Here is an 18,514-nt window from a genome sequence, read left to right on the forward strand (position 1 = left end):
ATAATTAATAGAAATTAATAAAAAGGAGTCCAATCTATTTCTCGGTTCATACCTTTAGGTTCCAGGGTATCGAGCTTAAATATCCAAAATGTTTCACGCTGTTTGAGCAATTGCTCCCTATTACCACCACGTCTGGGGGTACGGATATGCTCGATAACCTGGAACCTAAGTTGATTCACCTGATGGCCTGCAGACAAAAAATGGTGGGCTACGGGTGCAGATAGTACCTTGCATCTAATATTGCTTTTATGTTCCGTGATGCGGTCCCCTATCCGTCTTGTCGACTCCCCCACATAGACACGCCCACATGGGCATTTGATTAAATAAACCACAAATTTTGTATTACAGGTAAAAAAATCTTTATAAATAAATTTATAACCAGTGTGTGGGAGTAAAAAATGGGGACTTTTAATGATAGACCCACAGTTGCTACAGCCTAGACACGGAAAACAACCTAGGTTTTTCTTTGTAATGTAAGTCTGCCTACAAGTTTTACTGGGACCCAAATCGGCCTTAACAAGAATGTCACGCAAATTTTTAGACCTTTTAAAGGCAGGCATAGGCAATTGTTGGAATTCTTTTATCTCTGTATTGCAGCTCTTCAAAATGCCCCAATGTCGGCGAATGATATTTATTATTTGTTTGCTCTGTCTGCAATATTCAGAGACAAAAGTCATTCTACTTTGATCAGTTCTAGAGGGTTTAGGTTTCAAAAGTTCTTTTCTCTGCAAGGGTAAAACATCCTGAATGGTTTTATTGATCAAATCTAAAGGATACCCGCGTTTCAAAAACTTATCACCCATTTCTGTCAATCTTATTTTTGAAATGTCATCATTAGCAACTATTCTCTTTACGCGTAGCATTTGACTGCGTGGTAAAGATTTGACAAGAGATGGGTGGTGAGCACTGTTGAAACGTAAAAGACTATTGCGGTCAGTTTTCTTAGTATATATATCAGTAAGAAAACCATAACCATTCTTAATCACCGATACATCCAGGAAATCAATCTTAATTTCACTGCTGACCAAAGTAAGCTTAATGTTAGAAGTGGATAAATTAAGATCAGCGACAAAAGACTCCAGGGCCCCAACGTCGCCCAGCCAAATCCCAAAAATATCATCGATATAGCGCCACCAGGTGGCGCCATACCGATGAAAAAGTGGGTGTTCAAAGACAAATTTTTCCTCATAGGAATTCATATAAATATTGGCGTAATTAGGGGCGACGTTGGAGCCCATGGCAGTACCCTGTAATTGTAAAAAGAAAGAATCTTCAAATAAAAAATAGTTGTTATATAAAATAACCTCTAATAACTGTAAAAGAAAATCAATCCTATCAATGGAATAAATGCCTTTAGATTGTAAAGCGTTTCTAACTGCACCAATGCCACTAGCGTGTGGTATTGAGGTATAAAGACTGCTGACATCCAGGCTGAACAAAATAAATTTGTCAGTCTGTAGTTGTAAATTATCTAATTTAATCAGAAAATCGTTAGTGTCTTTGATGAAAGAAGATGACTGCTCAACCAGGGGTCGCAATACTTTATCCAAATAGATGGCTATGCTTGAAAAAATTGAATTGGTACCAGCAACGATTGGTCTCCCTGGTGGAGCAGTCATAGACTTGTGCACTTTCGGCAGTACATACAGGACCGGAGTAATGGGATTTTTGACCTGTAAGAAAGAACTAGTTTTTAGATCAATAAGACCATTTGTTAGGGCTGTCTTGATAATGCAAGAAATCTCCTTATTGATAAGGGAGAGTGGGTTACCCAACATTCTACTGTAAACTTGTGAATCCCCTAATTGGGAACAAATTTCTTTCCTATAATCATACTTATTTAACAGAACGGTGGCCCCTCCCTTGTCTGCCTGTTTCAAAATGAGATTGTTGTTATCTTTAAGACATTTAAATGTCTTAAAGATAACAACAATCTCATTTTGAAACAGGCAGACAAGGGCGGGGCCACCGTTCTGTTAAATAAGTATGATTATAGGAAAGAAATTTGTTCCCAATTAGGGGATTCACAAGTTTACAGCAGAATGTTGGGTAACCCACTCTCCCTTATCAATAAGGAGATTTCTTGCATTATCAAGACAGCCCTAACAAATGGTCTTATTGATCTAAAAACTAGTTCTTTCTTACAGGTCAAAAATCCCATTACTCCGGTCCTGTATGTACTGCCGAAAGTGCACAAGTCTATGACTGCTCCACCAGGGAGACCAATCGTTGCTGGTACCAATTCAATTTTTTCAAGCATAGCCATCTATTTGGATAAAGTATTGCGACCCCTGGTTGAGCAGTCATCTTCTTTCATCAAAGACACTAACGATTTTCTGATTAAATTAGATAATTTACAACTACAGACTGACAAATTTATTTTGTTCAGCCTGGATGTCAGCAGTCTTTATACCTCAATACCACACGCTAGTGGCATTGGTGCAGTTAGAAACGCTTTACAATCTAAAGGCATTTATTCCATTGATAGGATTGATTTTCTTTTACAGTTATTAGAGGTTATTTTATATAACAACTATTTTTTATTTGAAGATTCTTTCTTTTTACAATTACAGGGTACTGCCATGGGCTCCAACGTCGCCCCTAATTACGCCAATATTTATATGAATTCCTATGAGGAAAAATTTGTCTTTGAACACCCACTTTTTCATCGGTATGGCGCCACCTGGTGGCGCTATATCGATGATATTTTTGGGATTTGGCTGGGCGACGTTGGGGCCCTGGAGTCTTTTGTCGCTGATCTTAATTTATCCACTTCTAACATTAAGCTTACTTTGGTCAGCAGTGAAATTAAGATTGATTTCCTGGATGTATCGGTGATTAAGAATGGTTATGGTTTTCTTACTGATATATATACTAAGAAAACTGACCGCAATAGTCTTTTACGTTTCAACAGTGCTCACCACCCATCTCTTGTCAAATCTTTACCACGCAGTCAAATGCTACGCGTAAAGAGAATAGTTGCTAATGATGACATTTCAAAAATAAGATTGACAGAAATGGGTGATAAGTTTTTGAAACGCGGGTATCCTTTAGATTTGATCAATAAAACCATTCAGGATGTTTTACCCTTGCAGAGAAAAGAACTTTTGAAACCTAAACCCTCTAGAACTGATCAAAGTAGAATGACTTTTGTCTCTGAATATTGCAGACAGAGCAAACAAATAATAAATATCATTCGCCGACATTGGGGCATTTTGAAGAGCTGCAATACAGAGATAAAAGAATTCCAACAATTGCCTATGCCTGCCTTTAAAAGGTCTAAAAATTTGCGTGACATTCTTGTTAAGGCCGATTTGGGTCCCAGTAAAACTTGTAGGCAGACTTACATTACAAAGAAAAACCTAGGTTGTTTTCCGTGTCTAGGCTGTAGCAACTGTGGGTCTATCATTAAAAGTCCCCATTTTTTACACCCACACACTGGTTATAAATTTATTTATAAAGATTTTTTTACCTGTAATACAAAATTTGTGGTTTATTTAATCAAATGCCCATGTGGGCGTGTCTATGTGGGGGAGTCGACAAGACGGATAGGGGACCGCATCACGGAACATAAAAGCAATATTAGATGCAAGGTACTATCTGCACCCGTAGCCCACCATTTTTTGTCTGCAGGCCATCAGGTGAATCAACTTAGGTTCCAGGTTATCGAGCATATCCGTACCCCCAGACGTGGTGGTAATAGGGAGCAATTGCTCAAACAGCGTGAAACATTTTGGATATTTAAGCTCGATACCCTGGAACCTAAAGGTATGAACCGAGAAATAGATTGGACTCCTTTTTATTAATTTCTATTAATTATTATTTCTTATAAATCACCACTGATAAGTTATGGAAAAAAAGTATTTTAAAAAAAAGTTTTTTGCTATTGGGATTTATGTCTATTTACTATTTACTTAATATAATTTATTTTTTTGCATCTTAGATCTTTTTGACCATTGCCAGTCCTGATTCCCTTGAGTTGCTGACCCTGTAGCAATATAAACACATTGTTATATTTTGTTTATTGTTCATTTTTGTTTTACTTTATTTTTTTAGCTCAGTTGATCCACTGTAGCCGTGTATTGTTAAATTGTTGCAAAATTTACCATCAATTCTGATAATATATATACAATAGTCCATTGAGGCCTCTTATCTGTTGTTTTTAATTCTTTCATTTCACACTGATTGTGACACAAGATGGCGCTATATACAAAAATTTGTGATACTTTAAGAATGTAAGGGTTAAAATTCCCAGGTACTGCCTATAAATCACAGGTGTGTAATGAGTGATGTCATCACATGATTAAGGGGCATAGCCCCGAAACGTCGTGACTTTTTTTTGTTCCTGTTCCTCATGTTCACAAATAAAGAAGGAATATCATAAGGAGACCACCTTGTCTGTATTTTATAGCTTTGACAAGGTTAACAGGGGAACACCTGGCATTGATATAAATTCTCAGTTTGAAGCAAACGCAAATGTATTTGCTTCTAGTTTAGTATACAGTTGTCTTCTGACAGTTAAATTTGTGGTGTGAATATTGAGCAATATTTACCAGCATACAATTAGAAGATATAACACATGCATATGTAAAATGCTTAGAGAATACAATAAGGGTTGTGAGAGTACTTAAGGCACATCTTAAAAATGCCCCTCTTTGGCACAGGTAACTCTCCTGCCCAGCCAACTCAATTAAACTGTGACGTTAGTTTCACCTAGAAAAAATACAACTGCAGTGAAAAATACAAAGCATAAAATGTAAGTGCTACAAATCTCTCCTGCCATGCAGTGCTATATTGTACTGTGCTTGTTATGTATATATATATATATATATATATATATATATATATATATATATATATATATATATTATAAAATCCTTACATTGCATTGCAAAAATACAGTGAGCCAGAGTGACCAGCCTAAAATATAAACATAGGATGAATCCCACATGTGCAAAACAAGTAGGAGTACATGATTCGTAGTATCATGATTAATGATCTCTGAATAGTGTGTATATAGAGGTAATAGTTCAATTACATTTCTGTTCATCTTATTAGGGGCCTGATGATATAAAGCTTGCCGGCATGGAGAGCGATCACTCAAAATCTTTGGATGTTTTTTTTGAGCATTATATTGTAACAGTGGTGTAACAAGACCTTACTGATCTACAGGGCTCCTAAGGGCTTGTTCCATTCAAACAGTACCTTTTCTGGCTTTTTGTTATAAACAGAAGCTGAGTTGGCAGCCACATAGCATGATGAGCTGCTTCTCTGTGATTGTAATACTTCTCTTTTTGTTATTATGCACCAGAGGATATGCAATTCTGCAGCTTTCCTGTACAAATATGGTGACCGTTTTTATGTACAACAACACAGTGGTGATCATCTTGAAAACTCTGCCACCATATTGTAAAGGTAAATCACTACATAACTCTTAAACTGTGAGCCCTATTGTGCATGAAGACACAAAGAGCAGTCATGCATGATACCTCACTATGCCCCATGTATTGACACAACTACTGTTTGCAGAGCCACATGGGACCAACTGAGATCTCTAAAACCAGTTACACCCCTGTTTTGTAATCTAAGTGTTTAGATCATTGGGCCCAGTGGCAGTTTACTATATGTAAAAATAGCATTTAGAGTTATTGAGCTGTTAAATGAGACCTCCAAAGGAGACACAAAACAGAGTATTAACACACATTATCAAGTAAGCTTAAAATGGGTTACATTAGTATTTTTCAGCTTTAAGGTCGATACCTTGTGCCCATTGCATATTTTTTTAGGCTAAACAGTAAACAGACACTAATTGGTGCCTACATGCTGTGTACAAGCTTGATTGAATAATCAGTGAATGCTTTGATATTGGCACCTGGGAGTATGTAAAATATTGCAATCTTTGTGCTAGAAAAAATATAACAGGTTTAAAAAAAAAAGCGACATAAAACCCAATTTTTTTCTTTTGTGAGAACTAAGCAAATGACATAATAGAAGTACATTAGAAAATCTGAATCATGAAATACAAATTTTGGTTTTGATGCCACTCTGAGTAATACACTATCCTAACCAGTATGGTACAGGGGAAACAGATCTGCTACCAATGAATTAAAATGAAAAGCAGAAAAAAAGCTGGCATCCTACATAATTTGGTCAGCAAGATATTTCTCTTAGAAAAATGATTTTATTGCACCATTAAAGGCAGTACTAAAAAAAACTTTATAGCTCAAAGCCATCATCATGTTTTTATAACTTTAAATGTTTTCCTAATTATTTTACTTGAGTTAAAAGATATGTCAGCCAATATGCTTCTAGTGCTATAATAATAAAAAAATTCATAAAAATGTGACATTTCCCAAAATATTAAATATACATGTCCTAACATTTATCCACCAAGGTGCATAATCTTAAACTGTTTATATAAGGCCTAAATAATTTAGCAGCTTCCAGAAGCATACAGCTCATAATATCAGTTATATTAGGTATATGATCTTAAATGCACACTTCCAAAATGCATTATAGAGACACCGAACTGCCTAGAGTAAATGCTCATTTTTTATTTTAAAACTATATCTGTTAAATCAGATGTTTATAATGTAAAGATACAACAGATATATAATCAGCAGATTGTGATTCAGTTAGTTAGCCCTCGATTGAAAGTACTGTGAGGTGGTAATATATTCAAAAGGGATTTGATGTGATGTCGAGAATGCAGGCGAAATATTAAAAAGTGCTGACATTACCCTTTAAAGGCAGCATCGCAGAGCATTTTACTATACATCGCAATATGTGGCAATGCTTGCAAAATATTCCAAGCAGCATCATTACCGACATTGGCGATGTAAAGTAAAGGATTTTTTTTTAAATATATAGAACATAACCTAATAACTATACCTATGCACCCCTAAAATGCCATAACCTACCACCGCAAACTAACTCTGAACTAACTAACCCATATACCACTAATAGCCCACCGCAATAAACTTCCTAACCTATTAACCCCTATACCACCAGTAGCCCACCGCAATAAACTTACTATCCTATTAACCCCTATACCACCAATAGGCCACTGCAAATACCCCCTACACAACTTCTTTACCATCAAAACCCCTAACCTATTAACTTCTACACCAAACTCAACCCCCAACTACCCCTACACTACTTAACTATGTAAGACCTAACCTCCCACCTCTAAGCTAAAACCCTCTAAGTTACAAAAATATAACAAACAGAAAACAAAATTAAAAACCCCACAGTTATGCCTATACTAAAACTAAGGACCCTTTAAAAAAAAGGTTACTATAAGAATAGCCCTTACAGCGGATTTTTGCAGGGCATTGCCCTAAAGTATTACAGCTCTTTTTTTTAAAAAAAAATACTACAACCCCATTCTACAAAAAAGGTAAGCCCCCCCCCCAAAAAAAAAGCCCAAAAAATAATAATCCAATCAATCAATAGTATGAAAGATTTTTTTATTGGTTAATTGGACTAGGAATTCAAAAATCAACCAATAGACATGCAAGGGCACCCCTACATATGGAGGAACCTTGCATTCAAGTTTCAATGTGCAGCAGGGACCACATGAAGAAGAATCGGATGGAAGAAAGAAGATGGAAGAACAGAGAAGATGGAAGAAGAGGATCACAGTCATGAAGATGAAGAGGAACGCCCTGGAGGACCGCCAGAATGAAGAAAGAAGAGGAGCACAGTCGGAGTCAATGTAGTGAGTACAAACCTTGGGGTTTAGCATAAGGATTTTTTTGGGGTGGGCTTTTTTATTTTTAACATAAGGTTTTTTTCCTTTTAGTTTTTTTTAGTTTAGATTTTTTTTCTCCTAAAAGAGTTGTTTTACTTTAGGCCAATGCCCTATCAAATGCCCTTTCCAAGGCAATCTTTTTAAGGATAGGGATTTTTTTTTTTTTAATCCTAAAAGAGCTATTTTACTTTCAGGCAATGCCTTACCAAATGCCCTTTTCAGGGCAATCTTTTTCTAGTTTAAAACTTTTTTTAGTTCAGTTTTCTTTTTTTTGATTAGGCTTTTTTTGGGCAGTGGGGGGGGGGGTTACTTTTATTATAGAAGGAGGTTGTAATATGTTTAAAAAAAAGAGCTGTAGCACTTTAGGACAATGACCTACAAAAATCCCCTCTAAGGGCTATTCTTTTAGTAACTGTCAGAGTTAGTTTTAAGCCTTTCTGTCGTCTTTGCACATATACTGTACACACTGGAGCAGGTGTTCTTCCCCATTGCACAGCAACAGAGTCACGTGAGTCGAACGTATGACCTGCCGCGGGGTTGCTACTACCCGGGAGCTGGTAGTTACGCTGGCATGTTGAAGAGCAGTTTGTACATGCCCACACCTGACAGGCAATACCAGCACAATAGTAAACAAAGCTAGCGAAACTGGCCCAACGTGATATGAGGATGATCAAACTGAAATAAAGGTACTCTTTCTGTCGAGTTTGCTGTATGGTCCGGTACACTGTACGCGGCATTTGGGGCACACCTTAATATTGACTTCTGTGATAGTGGTCAGATATTCGACACAGGATTTGTCCCTCACCCTTTGTTGTTTTGTCATATATAAAGCATATTATTTTAAGCTTTATACGTGACAATGCATATAATTTTAACATTGTATATAATATAGCAACATAGCTCCTATAGTTATAATAGAGTTTTTGATGTATACTTTATTAGTCAGGTAGATTGCAGACATTACGTAGGTGTAGGGGTTCTGTGCGAGTTAGCTGGGCATTCCAGGGGGTATAAAGAAGATATTATGTAGGTGTAGGCTGTATTAGGGCATTAGCTGGGAATTTTAGGGAGAGTATAGCTAGAGTATGACGTACGTGAAGGCGTTCTGTGGGAGTTAGCCAGGCGCTCCAGGGGGATTAACCTGTACTTTGATTGGGGTACATCACCAGCATGTTCTGATATAGAAAATTGTGTTTTGTTTCAGTGAACGCAGTGTGTCTGTGCTGTGTAGGAGTACTTCAAATATGACCTCCCCACCGCCCCACAGAAAGTGCCAACAAGTGGTGATGTCGGCGATCTTAGCTGACGTAGTGCTCCCCATTATATCCTATGGGAGACACAATGCCACTCACCAGCATTTTGCGGGTTTGTCCCCTTTTTTAGCAAATATAGACAGACTGACGGACTGCGAGACCGATGAAGCCAGAAAGGCAGTTTCTTGTCTGTTGATGCTTTAAATATCGGGACATAAAAGAGATAAAATACCTTGTTTTCAGCTGTCTTGCAATAGATTAATTTAACACCAAGCCCCGATGATCAAAAATTCACCAGCATGGACAAAAATTGCACAAAATCTTTGGGATTTATTTTTAGACTGTAGGTGTCTCTCCTTCACACCCAAAATCACACAAAGCAAGATAAACAAGTCTCCAGCTAAAATTTGCCTTTCTAAAATTATTTGAGGGACCTCGCAGTACTGACAAGACGTGTTAGATGGATGAAGATAGAAGATGCCGTCTGGATGAAGACTTCTGCCCATCTGGAGAACCACTTCGCCCGGCTTGGATGAAGACTTCTCCCGGCTTCGTTGAGGACTTCGGCCCGGCTTGGATGAAGACGTCTCCCGGTAAGTTGATATTCAGGGGGTTAGTGTTAGTTTTTTTAAGGGTGTATTGGGTAGGTTTTATTTTTAGGCTAGGGTTTGGGCAGCAAAAGAGCTAACTGCCCTTTTAAGGGAAATGCCCATCCAAATGCCCTTTTCAGGGCAATGAGGAGCTTAGGTTTTTTTATATAGTATTTTATTTGGGGGGATGGTTGTGTGGGTGGTGGGTTTTACTGTTGGGGGGTTGTTTGTATTTTTTTTTACAGGTAAAAGAGCTGATTACTTTGGGCCAATGCCCTGCAAAAGGCCCTTTTAAGGGCTATTGTCAGTTTAGTTTAGGCTAGGGTTTTTTTTTATTTTGGGGGGGCTTTTTTATTTTAATAGGGCTATTAGATTAGGTGTAATTAGTTTAAATATCTGTAATTTGTTTACTATTTTCTGTAATTTAGTGGGGGGGTTGTACTTTAGCTAATTTAATTTAATTTAGCTAATTGTATGTAATTTATTTAATTGTATTTAATTTAGTAAATTTATTTAATTATAGTGTAGTCTTAGGTGTTATTGTAAATTAGGTTAGGTTTTAATTTACAGGTACTTTTGTATTTATTTTAGCTAGGTAGTTATTAAATAGTTAATAACTATTTAATAACTATTCTACCTAGTTAAAATAAATACAAACTTGCCTGTAAAATAAAAATAAATCCTAAGCTAGCTACAATGTAACTATTAGTTATATTGTAGCTACCTTAGGGTTTATTTTACAGGTAAGTATTTAGTTTTAAATAGGAATAATTTAGTTAATGATAGGAATATTTATTTAGATTTATTTAAATTATATTTAAGTTAGTGGGTGCTAGGTTTAGGGTTAGACTTAGATTTAGGGGTTAATAACTTTAATATAGTGGCGGCAACATTGGGGGCAGCAGATTAGGGGTTAATAAATAGTATGTAGGTGTCGGCGATGTTGGGGGAAGCAGATTAGGGGCTAATACATATAATGTAGGTGGCGGCGGTGTCCGGAGCGGCAGATTAGGGGTTAATAATATAATGCAGGTGTCGGCGATGTCGGGGGCAGCAGATTAGGGGTTAATAAGTCTAAGATTAGGGGTGTTGAGACTCGGGGTTCATGTTAGGGTGTTAGGTGTAGACATAAATTGTATTTCCCCATAGGAATCAATGGGGCTGCGATAGGGAGCTTTACGCTGCTTTTTTGCAGGTGTTAGACTTTTTTTCAGCCAGCTCTCCCGTTGATTCCTATGGGGAAATTGTGCAGGAGCACGTTACACCAGCTCACCTCTAACTTAAGCAGCGCTGGTATTGGAGTGCGGTAATGAGCAAAATTTTGCTCAACGCTCACTTCTTGTCTTTTAACGACGGGTTTCTGAAAACTCGTAATACCAGCGCTGCAGGTAAGTGAGTGGTGAGGGAAAACTTCTCATTAGCACCGCACAGCCTCCAACGCAAAACTCGTAATCTAGGTGTAAGTTTGCAAATGTTAATACTGTATATAGCCACTCAAAAATAATTATTTAGCAAAACAGCGCAACTTTAAGGGACATGTAAGAGAAATTCTTAATCACCTGAAAGTGATGCAGTTTATCTATAAATGTTTGACTAGAAAATATCACATGAACATTTTATTTAAAAAAAGCAAGATATTTTACCTCAAAATTAACTCAGTAGCCACATCCTATTGTAAAGGGACTTTAAACAGCAAATTAGTATGCTTGTCCCGGGACTTACGTGTATTATTGTGCAGGAACAGTCACTCTTCTGTTTAATGAAGTTTGCCATGAAATCTTGCGAGATTATGGTGAAATCCTGCAAGATCACAGTAAAGCAAAGCAATGAGGATGCTGATTTTTTTTAACAATAAGATGACATTAAAAGAGTTGCTGAGGATAACTGCTCACAGACTCTGGTGAGTTAAAGAAATTTGGAGGTAAAAAAATCTTTAATTTTTACAAGTTTATGTGATATTTTCTAGTCAGTTTTTGTTTTACAGATATGCTTCATCACTTTTAAGTGATTTTGAATTTGATTAATGTTCCTGTGATGGGGTTAGATTAAAAGTGGCACGCTCACAGTTGCGCACAAGCAAAAATGGGTTTATTGCGGCTCTTTGCGCACATCAGAAGTAGCACCCAAATTACGAGTTGAAAGTAAATGCGTTCGCTTGAGCACAATTTAATTTAATATGCTATTGCCTTTGGTTTTCCTCTATCACTTCACCCGATGGTCTTTTGGCTGGAATTGGTTTAATAGAGGAAATCCCTTTAGGTCTAACAGTTCCTTTAAGTCCCTATTTGTCGTACTGACATATTGGGTGAGATTCAATAAAAACCTATTTGTGAAATAAATTTCTTGCAGAAAAAACTTGGCGCAGCATACCTTCCCCCCCCCCCATAGTCACAGCCACAGATGCCGAATTATGAAAGGTCTTGCGGACCTGATCCGACAGTGCGGATCAGGTCCGCAAGACCTCGCTGAATGCGGAGAGCAATACGCTCTCCATATTCAGCATTGCACCAGCAGCTCACAAGAGCTGCTGGTGCAACGCCGCTCTCTGCTGATTTGCGGCCAATCGGCCACCAGCAGGGAAGTGTCAATCAACCCGATCGTATTCAATCGGGATGAATTGTGGTGATTCCTGTCTGCCTCATCAGAGCAGGCTGACAGGGTTATGGAGCAGCGGTCTTTAGACCGCTGCTTCATAACTGCTGTTTCTGCCGAGTCTGAAGACTCGCCAGAAACACGGCCCTTCATGCTCCATATGGAGCTTGATAAATGGGCCTCACAGGCTGCAAGTTCAGCTCTGTTATATTAGAGTTGCAACTATCTTACAACCAATAATTTCTTAACACATAGAATGAGTTCCATTGTCATGGACACTGGCATCACAAAATGAAGCTATTAATAAAAAAAAACTCCATTAAGAGATGAAATCACTGTTAAAGAACAGTCTCACCAAGAGGTGTTTTACAATACTTTCCTGTGGGAGGTGATGCTTCTCTGATACTGGCGGAATGTAAAAATCAGCATCACCATCTACAGTAACGATGTCATTTAAATGATCCTATTATACAGTATAAAAAAAAGCAATACAATTTATAAGTGTCAATCAAAACACAACCTCTTTTGTTACAATACAATAGTGGAACTAGGACACAAATAATAAACCTATATGAGTTGGGGGATTAAGGATTTATTGTGCATGTGTATATAGTTTGTTAAATGTATTGATTATACCTTTAAATACAATATTATGTATTAAAAGTAAGTTTGTTATTTAAATAAATTATGTGTTTTGTTTTGGAAGATTTTGTGTTGGGGATATTAATAGAAGGTGGCTTTTCTGTTGACTATAGTGCATTTTTTTAAGAATTGAAATATTGTATTTTTGTAGACGCAATAAGTTCTCATTGAATTTGTACTGTACATGTTTACTTTTAATATCACAACCATACTGTACCAGATGTGTTCTATATTAATAACATGTTTGCTACAATGTGGCTTCAATATAAGAACTAAACCCATTCAGTACTGTGTAAACGTACTTTAATACATTTCTATCACAATTGCATTATACCAATCGTGTTCTATTTTACAAATCTTGTAAAGATAGGTGAAGTGAGGCTCAATGATTTTTTAACATAATCTTGCTTAAAGGGACAGTCTACTCCAGAATTGTTATTTTTTAAAAAGATAGATAATTCCTTTATATCCCATTTCCCCTGTTTTGCATAACCAACATGGTTATATTAATATATATTTTACCTCTGTGATTACCTTGTATCAAAGCCTTTGCAGACTGCCCCCTTATTTTAGTTGTTTTGAGAGACTTGCATTTAGCCAATCAGTTCTCTCTCACTTGAAAATCCACGGGAGTTGCCACAATGTTATCTGTATGGCACACATGAACTTACGTCCTCTAGCTGTGAAAAACTGCCAAATGCATTGAAATAAGGGGCAGCCTTCAAGGTTTTAGAAATCAACAAAGAATGTCAAGAGAACAAAGCAAATTTGATGATAAAAATTAATTGGAAAGTTGTTTAAAATTGCATGCCCTATCTGAATCATGAAAGTTTAATTTTGACTAGAATGTCCCTTTAAACAATGAGGTGTTTAGGCAATCTCTTGAGCTTCTATGAATATAGCCTATTGAAATGCTAATGTAGAACTATAAAATAGAGGGGATGTACATTGTGGATAAAGTTCTACAGTCTCTCCTAAGTAGGCACTGTCTGCAATACAAATACAGTGGGAAAAAAAGTATTTAGTCAGCCACCAATTGTGCAACTTCTCCCACTTAAGAAGATGGAGAGGCCTGTAATTTTCATCATAGGTATACCTCAACTATGAGAGACAAAATGTGGAAACAAATCCAGACAATCACATTGCCTGATTTGGAAAGAATTTATTTGCAAATTATGGTGGAAAATAAGTATTTGGTCAATATCAAAAGTTAATCTCAAAACTTTGTTATATATCCTTTGTTGGCAATGACAGAGGTCAAACATTTTCTGTAAGTCTTCACAAGGTTGTCACACACTGTTGCTGGTATGTTGGCCCATTCCTGCATGCAGATCTCCTCTAGAGCAGTGATGTTTTGGGGCTGTCGCTGGACAACACAGACTTTCAACTCCCTCCAAAGGTTTTCTATGGGGTTGAGATCTGTAGACTGGCTAGGCCACTCCAGGACCTTGAAATGCTTCTTACGAAGCCACTCCTTCGTTGCCCGGGTGGTGTGTTTGGGATCATTGTCATGCTGAAAGACCCAGCCACGTTTCATCTTCAATGCCCTTGCTGAAGGAAGGAGGTTTGCACTCAAAATCTCACAATACATGGCCCCATTCATTCTTTCATGTACACGGATCAGTCGTCCTGTTCCCTTTGCAGAGAAACAGCCCCATGCTTCAAAGTAGGTATGTGTTCTCTCTCCTCCAAACACGACAAGTTGTGTTTCTACCAAACAGTTCTACTTTGGTTTCATTTGACCATATGACATTCTCCCAATCAGCTTCTGGATCATCCAAATGCTCTCTAGCATACTTCAGATGGGCCCGGACATGTACTGGCTTAAGCAGGGGGACACGTCTGGCACTGCAGGATCTGAGTCCCTGGTGGCGTAGTGTGTTACTGATGGTAGCCTTTGTTACGTTGGTCCCAGCTCTCTGCAGGTCATTCCCTAGGTCCCCCGTGTGGTTCTGGGATGTTTGCTCACGGTTCTTGTGATCATTTTGACCCCACAGGTTGAGATCTTGCGTGGAGCCCCAGATCGAGGGAGATTATCAGTGGTCTTGTATGTCTTCCATTTTCTAATTATTGCTCCCACAGTTTATTTATTTACACCAAGCTGCTTGCCTATTGTAGATTCAGTCTTCCCAGCCTGGTGCAGGTCTACAATTTTGTTTCTGGTGTCCTTCGACAGCTCTTTGGTCTTCACCATAGTGGAGTTTGGAGTGTGACTGTTTGAGGTTGTGGACAGGTGTCTTTTATACTGATAATAAGTTCAAACAGGTGCCATTAATACAGGTAATGAGTGGAGGACAGAGGAGCCTCTTAAAGAAGAAGATACAGGTCTGTGAGAGCTAGAAATCTTGCTTGTTTGTAGGTGACCAAATACTTATTTTCCACCATAATTTGCAAATAAATTCTTTCCAAATCAGACAATGTGATTGTCTGAATTTGTTTCCACATTTTGTCTCTCATAGTTGAGGTATACCTATGATGAAAATTACAGGCCTCTCTCATCTTCTTAAGTGGGAGAACTTGCACAATTGGTGGCTGACTAGGGATGGGTGAATGTTTCGCAACATTCGAAAAACGGCACAAATTTTAACACATTCATTTGTTCGAATCGAATTTCGAATGTATACATAACATTCTAACATTCGATTTTCGAATGTTCGGTTTCGAATTTTATGATTACATTCGAAAATATTCTTTTCAAAAAATTCGAATTTAGATTGTAATAGTATTTCTAATGCTTTTTCTATAAATGTTATATTCGAATTATGCAAAATTCGAATTCGAAAAATTCGAATTTATATGTTTGTAATAGTATTTCTAATGCTTTCTTTAAATGTAATATTCAAATTATGCAATATTCTATATAGAAACATTCGAAATGATATATTTGTGATATATTTGTATCTATTATGTATCAATTTACTAGATTCCCGCCCTACCACATGAACTATTGAACTTCTGAATAGTATTTGTTAAATAGAATGTTAAATTAGACATTTCAAATGTGGACATTCGATATAATTATAAACATTCAAATTCGAAAGTGACATTCAAAAACTGTAAATAACATTCGATTATAGAATTTTTAAGAATATTCGTTCTTATCAACATTCGGATTTATAATTCGAATTTCGGTAATTACATTGGTTCTACATTCGAAATTCAAAAATTTACACATTCGCCCATCCCTATGGCTGACTAAATACTTTTTTGCCCCACTATAAGCTCCAAAATTAAAATGTCAAACTCATACAGCCTACTTTGTATGCCACATTTTGTGCTGAAGTAAGGATCTTGGTAATGTTCAACACTGATATAAATATATACCCAAAATATTTATCCTGAAAAGTCTTATAGAGTTAATTTAATGGGCTTAACAAGATGTAAATAGCTAAATACAGTCAACACATTTAGGGACAGATTACAAGTGGAGTGCAAACATTTGTGCGCAAGTGATTTCCGGTTTTCGCAAACATTTAATCACAGTTTAAATTGTGCTGGTATTACAAGTTGAAAGTAAATGCGATCGCTTGACAATTCCAAAAAAATATTGCACGCAAAAATTATACGAAGTCTAGGGTGTTAGAAAAAACAAAAAGGCAGGTAAAGGGCTTTAACATAGAGATACATTCATATACATGTCTAGAGATGGATGTATTTATATATCTATATATGTGTACATATGCATCTATGTATTTATATGTGTATTTATGTATTTACCGACATATATACACATACAAACACATAAATACATATGTATAATAACACACACACACATATATATATATATATTATATATATATATATATATGTATGTGTGTGTGTGTGTGTGTATTGGAGCACTTGCCGTTAAGTAGATGAAAACATGTATAAGCATATTTATGCAATATTCATTTTTAATAAAGGTCTTAAATATGTATTTACTGTACATATTTAACATTCCAATTTTCTGCACATATCAGAACATATTCTATGTATTTCTAAATTAATATGTCTCTCTCTCTCTCTCTCTCTCTCTCTCTCTCTCTCTCTCTCTATATATATATATATATATATATATATATATATATATATATATATACTGTATACTGTATACCTATATATATATATATAATCATCAGATATATGTAGAAATACTTATTTTCTAATAAATAGAACATATTCTGCTATGTGCAGAACATTGGAATGTTGGGTTAGCGCAAATGAGAATATGCGATCGGGTTTTTTACACTTTTTTCCCCCCATTGACTTCTATGGAGAAATACGTGAATGCTCATGCAATATTATAACTTCAAATTTTTGCACTAGTAGGGTAAGCGCGAGAGTAGAAACACTTTACTTTCAACTCATAATACGAGCGCAACCTGACAAGCACAAAAATCTTAATTCTAGCACAATTAACACTCAAGCGGGAGCGTTAATTTGCACTCCATTTGTAATCTAGCCCTTAGACAGGCGTATAGCAACATTATGTGGTTGAGCCCAAAAAATAAAACTGAAAAAAAGGAATTCATCTATGATAATCGCAACCCAATGAGCACGGATTAATTAGTACTAAACTACAGCTTATAAAAAAAAGATGTGCAGTTTAAATAAAATAAACAGAACATGCAATATTTAAAAAAAAACATTCTAGCCTGAAAATAAAATCCTTTATGTTGATAAAACATGTTTTTTCAAGTAAATGACTTTCTTTTAATATGTGTTTAATCCAGGCTAATTGGTTAAATACATAGTGAAATTTGTGCTTATCTGACCCTCCAGATATGCATACAGCTGGATAGCCAATCAGGAGCAGGCATCCACGCACATGCTCCATTTGCTTTTTCTTATCCTTATCCGAACCAAGATAGGGGTGTTCCAGAAGTGAATCTTTGACTGTGTTTAACCCTTTTGAAGACATTAAACGCATACAACAACAAAGGTATACAGCAACATACAACAACAAAGTATATAGCATTGCTGTAATGAAATACAGTATTTTTTATTATTACTTTATAATGCAGTCACAGGCTGTAGTTGATAAGAATAGACAAATTATTGTAGAATAACCAAACCTCATTACAAGTTACATACCCTTTCCTTGAGTAGCTTTATTTCCTCCTGTGAGTCTTGTAATTTGTGGTTATATTCTGCTTTAAGCCGAGCTATATCTTTCTTGTGCTGTGAAATCTCCTCTTCTGCTTTTGCTAACTCTAGGACAGCACTTTCATTGGCTTCATGGAGGTTGTTAATTTGATTTTTAAGGTTTGCTAAAAAAATATAAAGGATAATCGATAAACAGATTTCCAGTTATTTCATAACCTATTTGGTTAGACTGTAATATGTCTATGATTTAGTGATGATACTGTTTTAAAGACATTAAATGTACAATTGTGATTTACCAAGTGACCACCTATTTTTTTGTAACTGTTCAGAAGAGAGAACAGAAAGAAATGGTTGATATATATTTAGCAGTGTTTAGTTAATGTTACCACTGACATCGAATTTACAATTCCATTAAAGGGACACTGAACCCAAAAAAAAATCTTTTGTGATTCAGATATAGCATGACATTTTCAGCAACTTTCTAATTTACTCCTATTATCAATTTGTCTTCGTTCTCTTGCTATCTTTATTTAAAAAAGATGGCATCTAAGCTTTTTTTGGTTTAGGACTCTGGACATCACTTTTTTATTGGTGGATGA

At 36.4% G+C, this 18,514-nt stretch overlaps 1 protein-coding gene across 1 annotated transcript in view; it reads right to left on the reverse strand.

The window, feature by feature from the left end:
• LOC128651914 (uncharacterized) overlaps nucleotides 1–18,514 on the reverse strand; it is a 193,945-nt gene that overhangs the window by 84,004 nt on the left and 91,427 nt on the right. The window contains exon 5 of the mRNA XM_053704878.1: nucleotides 17,904–18,079. Coding sequence (XP_053560853.1) covers nucleotides 17,904–18,079 — 176 coding nt within the window. The remainder of the gene's footprint in view (nucleotides 1–17,903; nucleotides 18,080–18,514) is intronic.

The sequence above is a fragment of the Bombina bombina genome, chromosome 3 (genome assembly GCF_027579735.1).
Source record: "Bombina bombina isolate aBomBom1 chromosome 3, aBomBom1.pri, whole genome shotgun sequence".
NCBI classification, from domain to species: domain Eukaryota; kingdom Metazoa; phylum Chordata; class Amphibia; order Anura; family Bombinatoridae; genus Bombina; species Bombina bombina.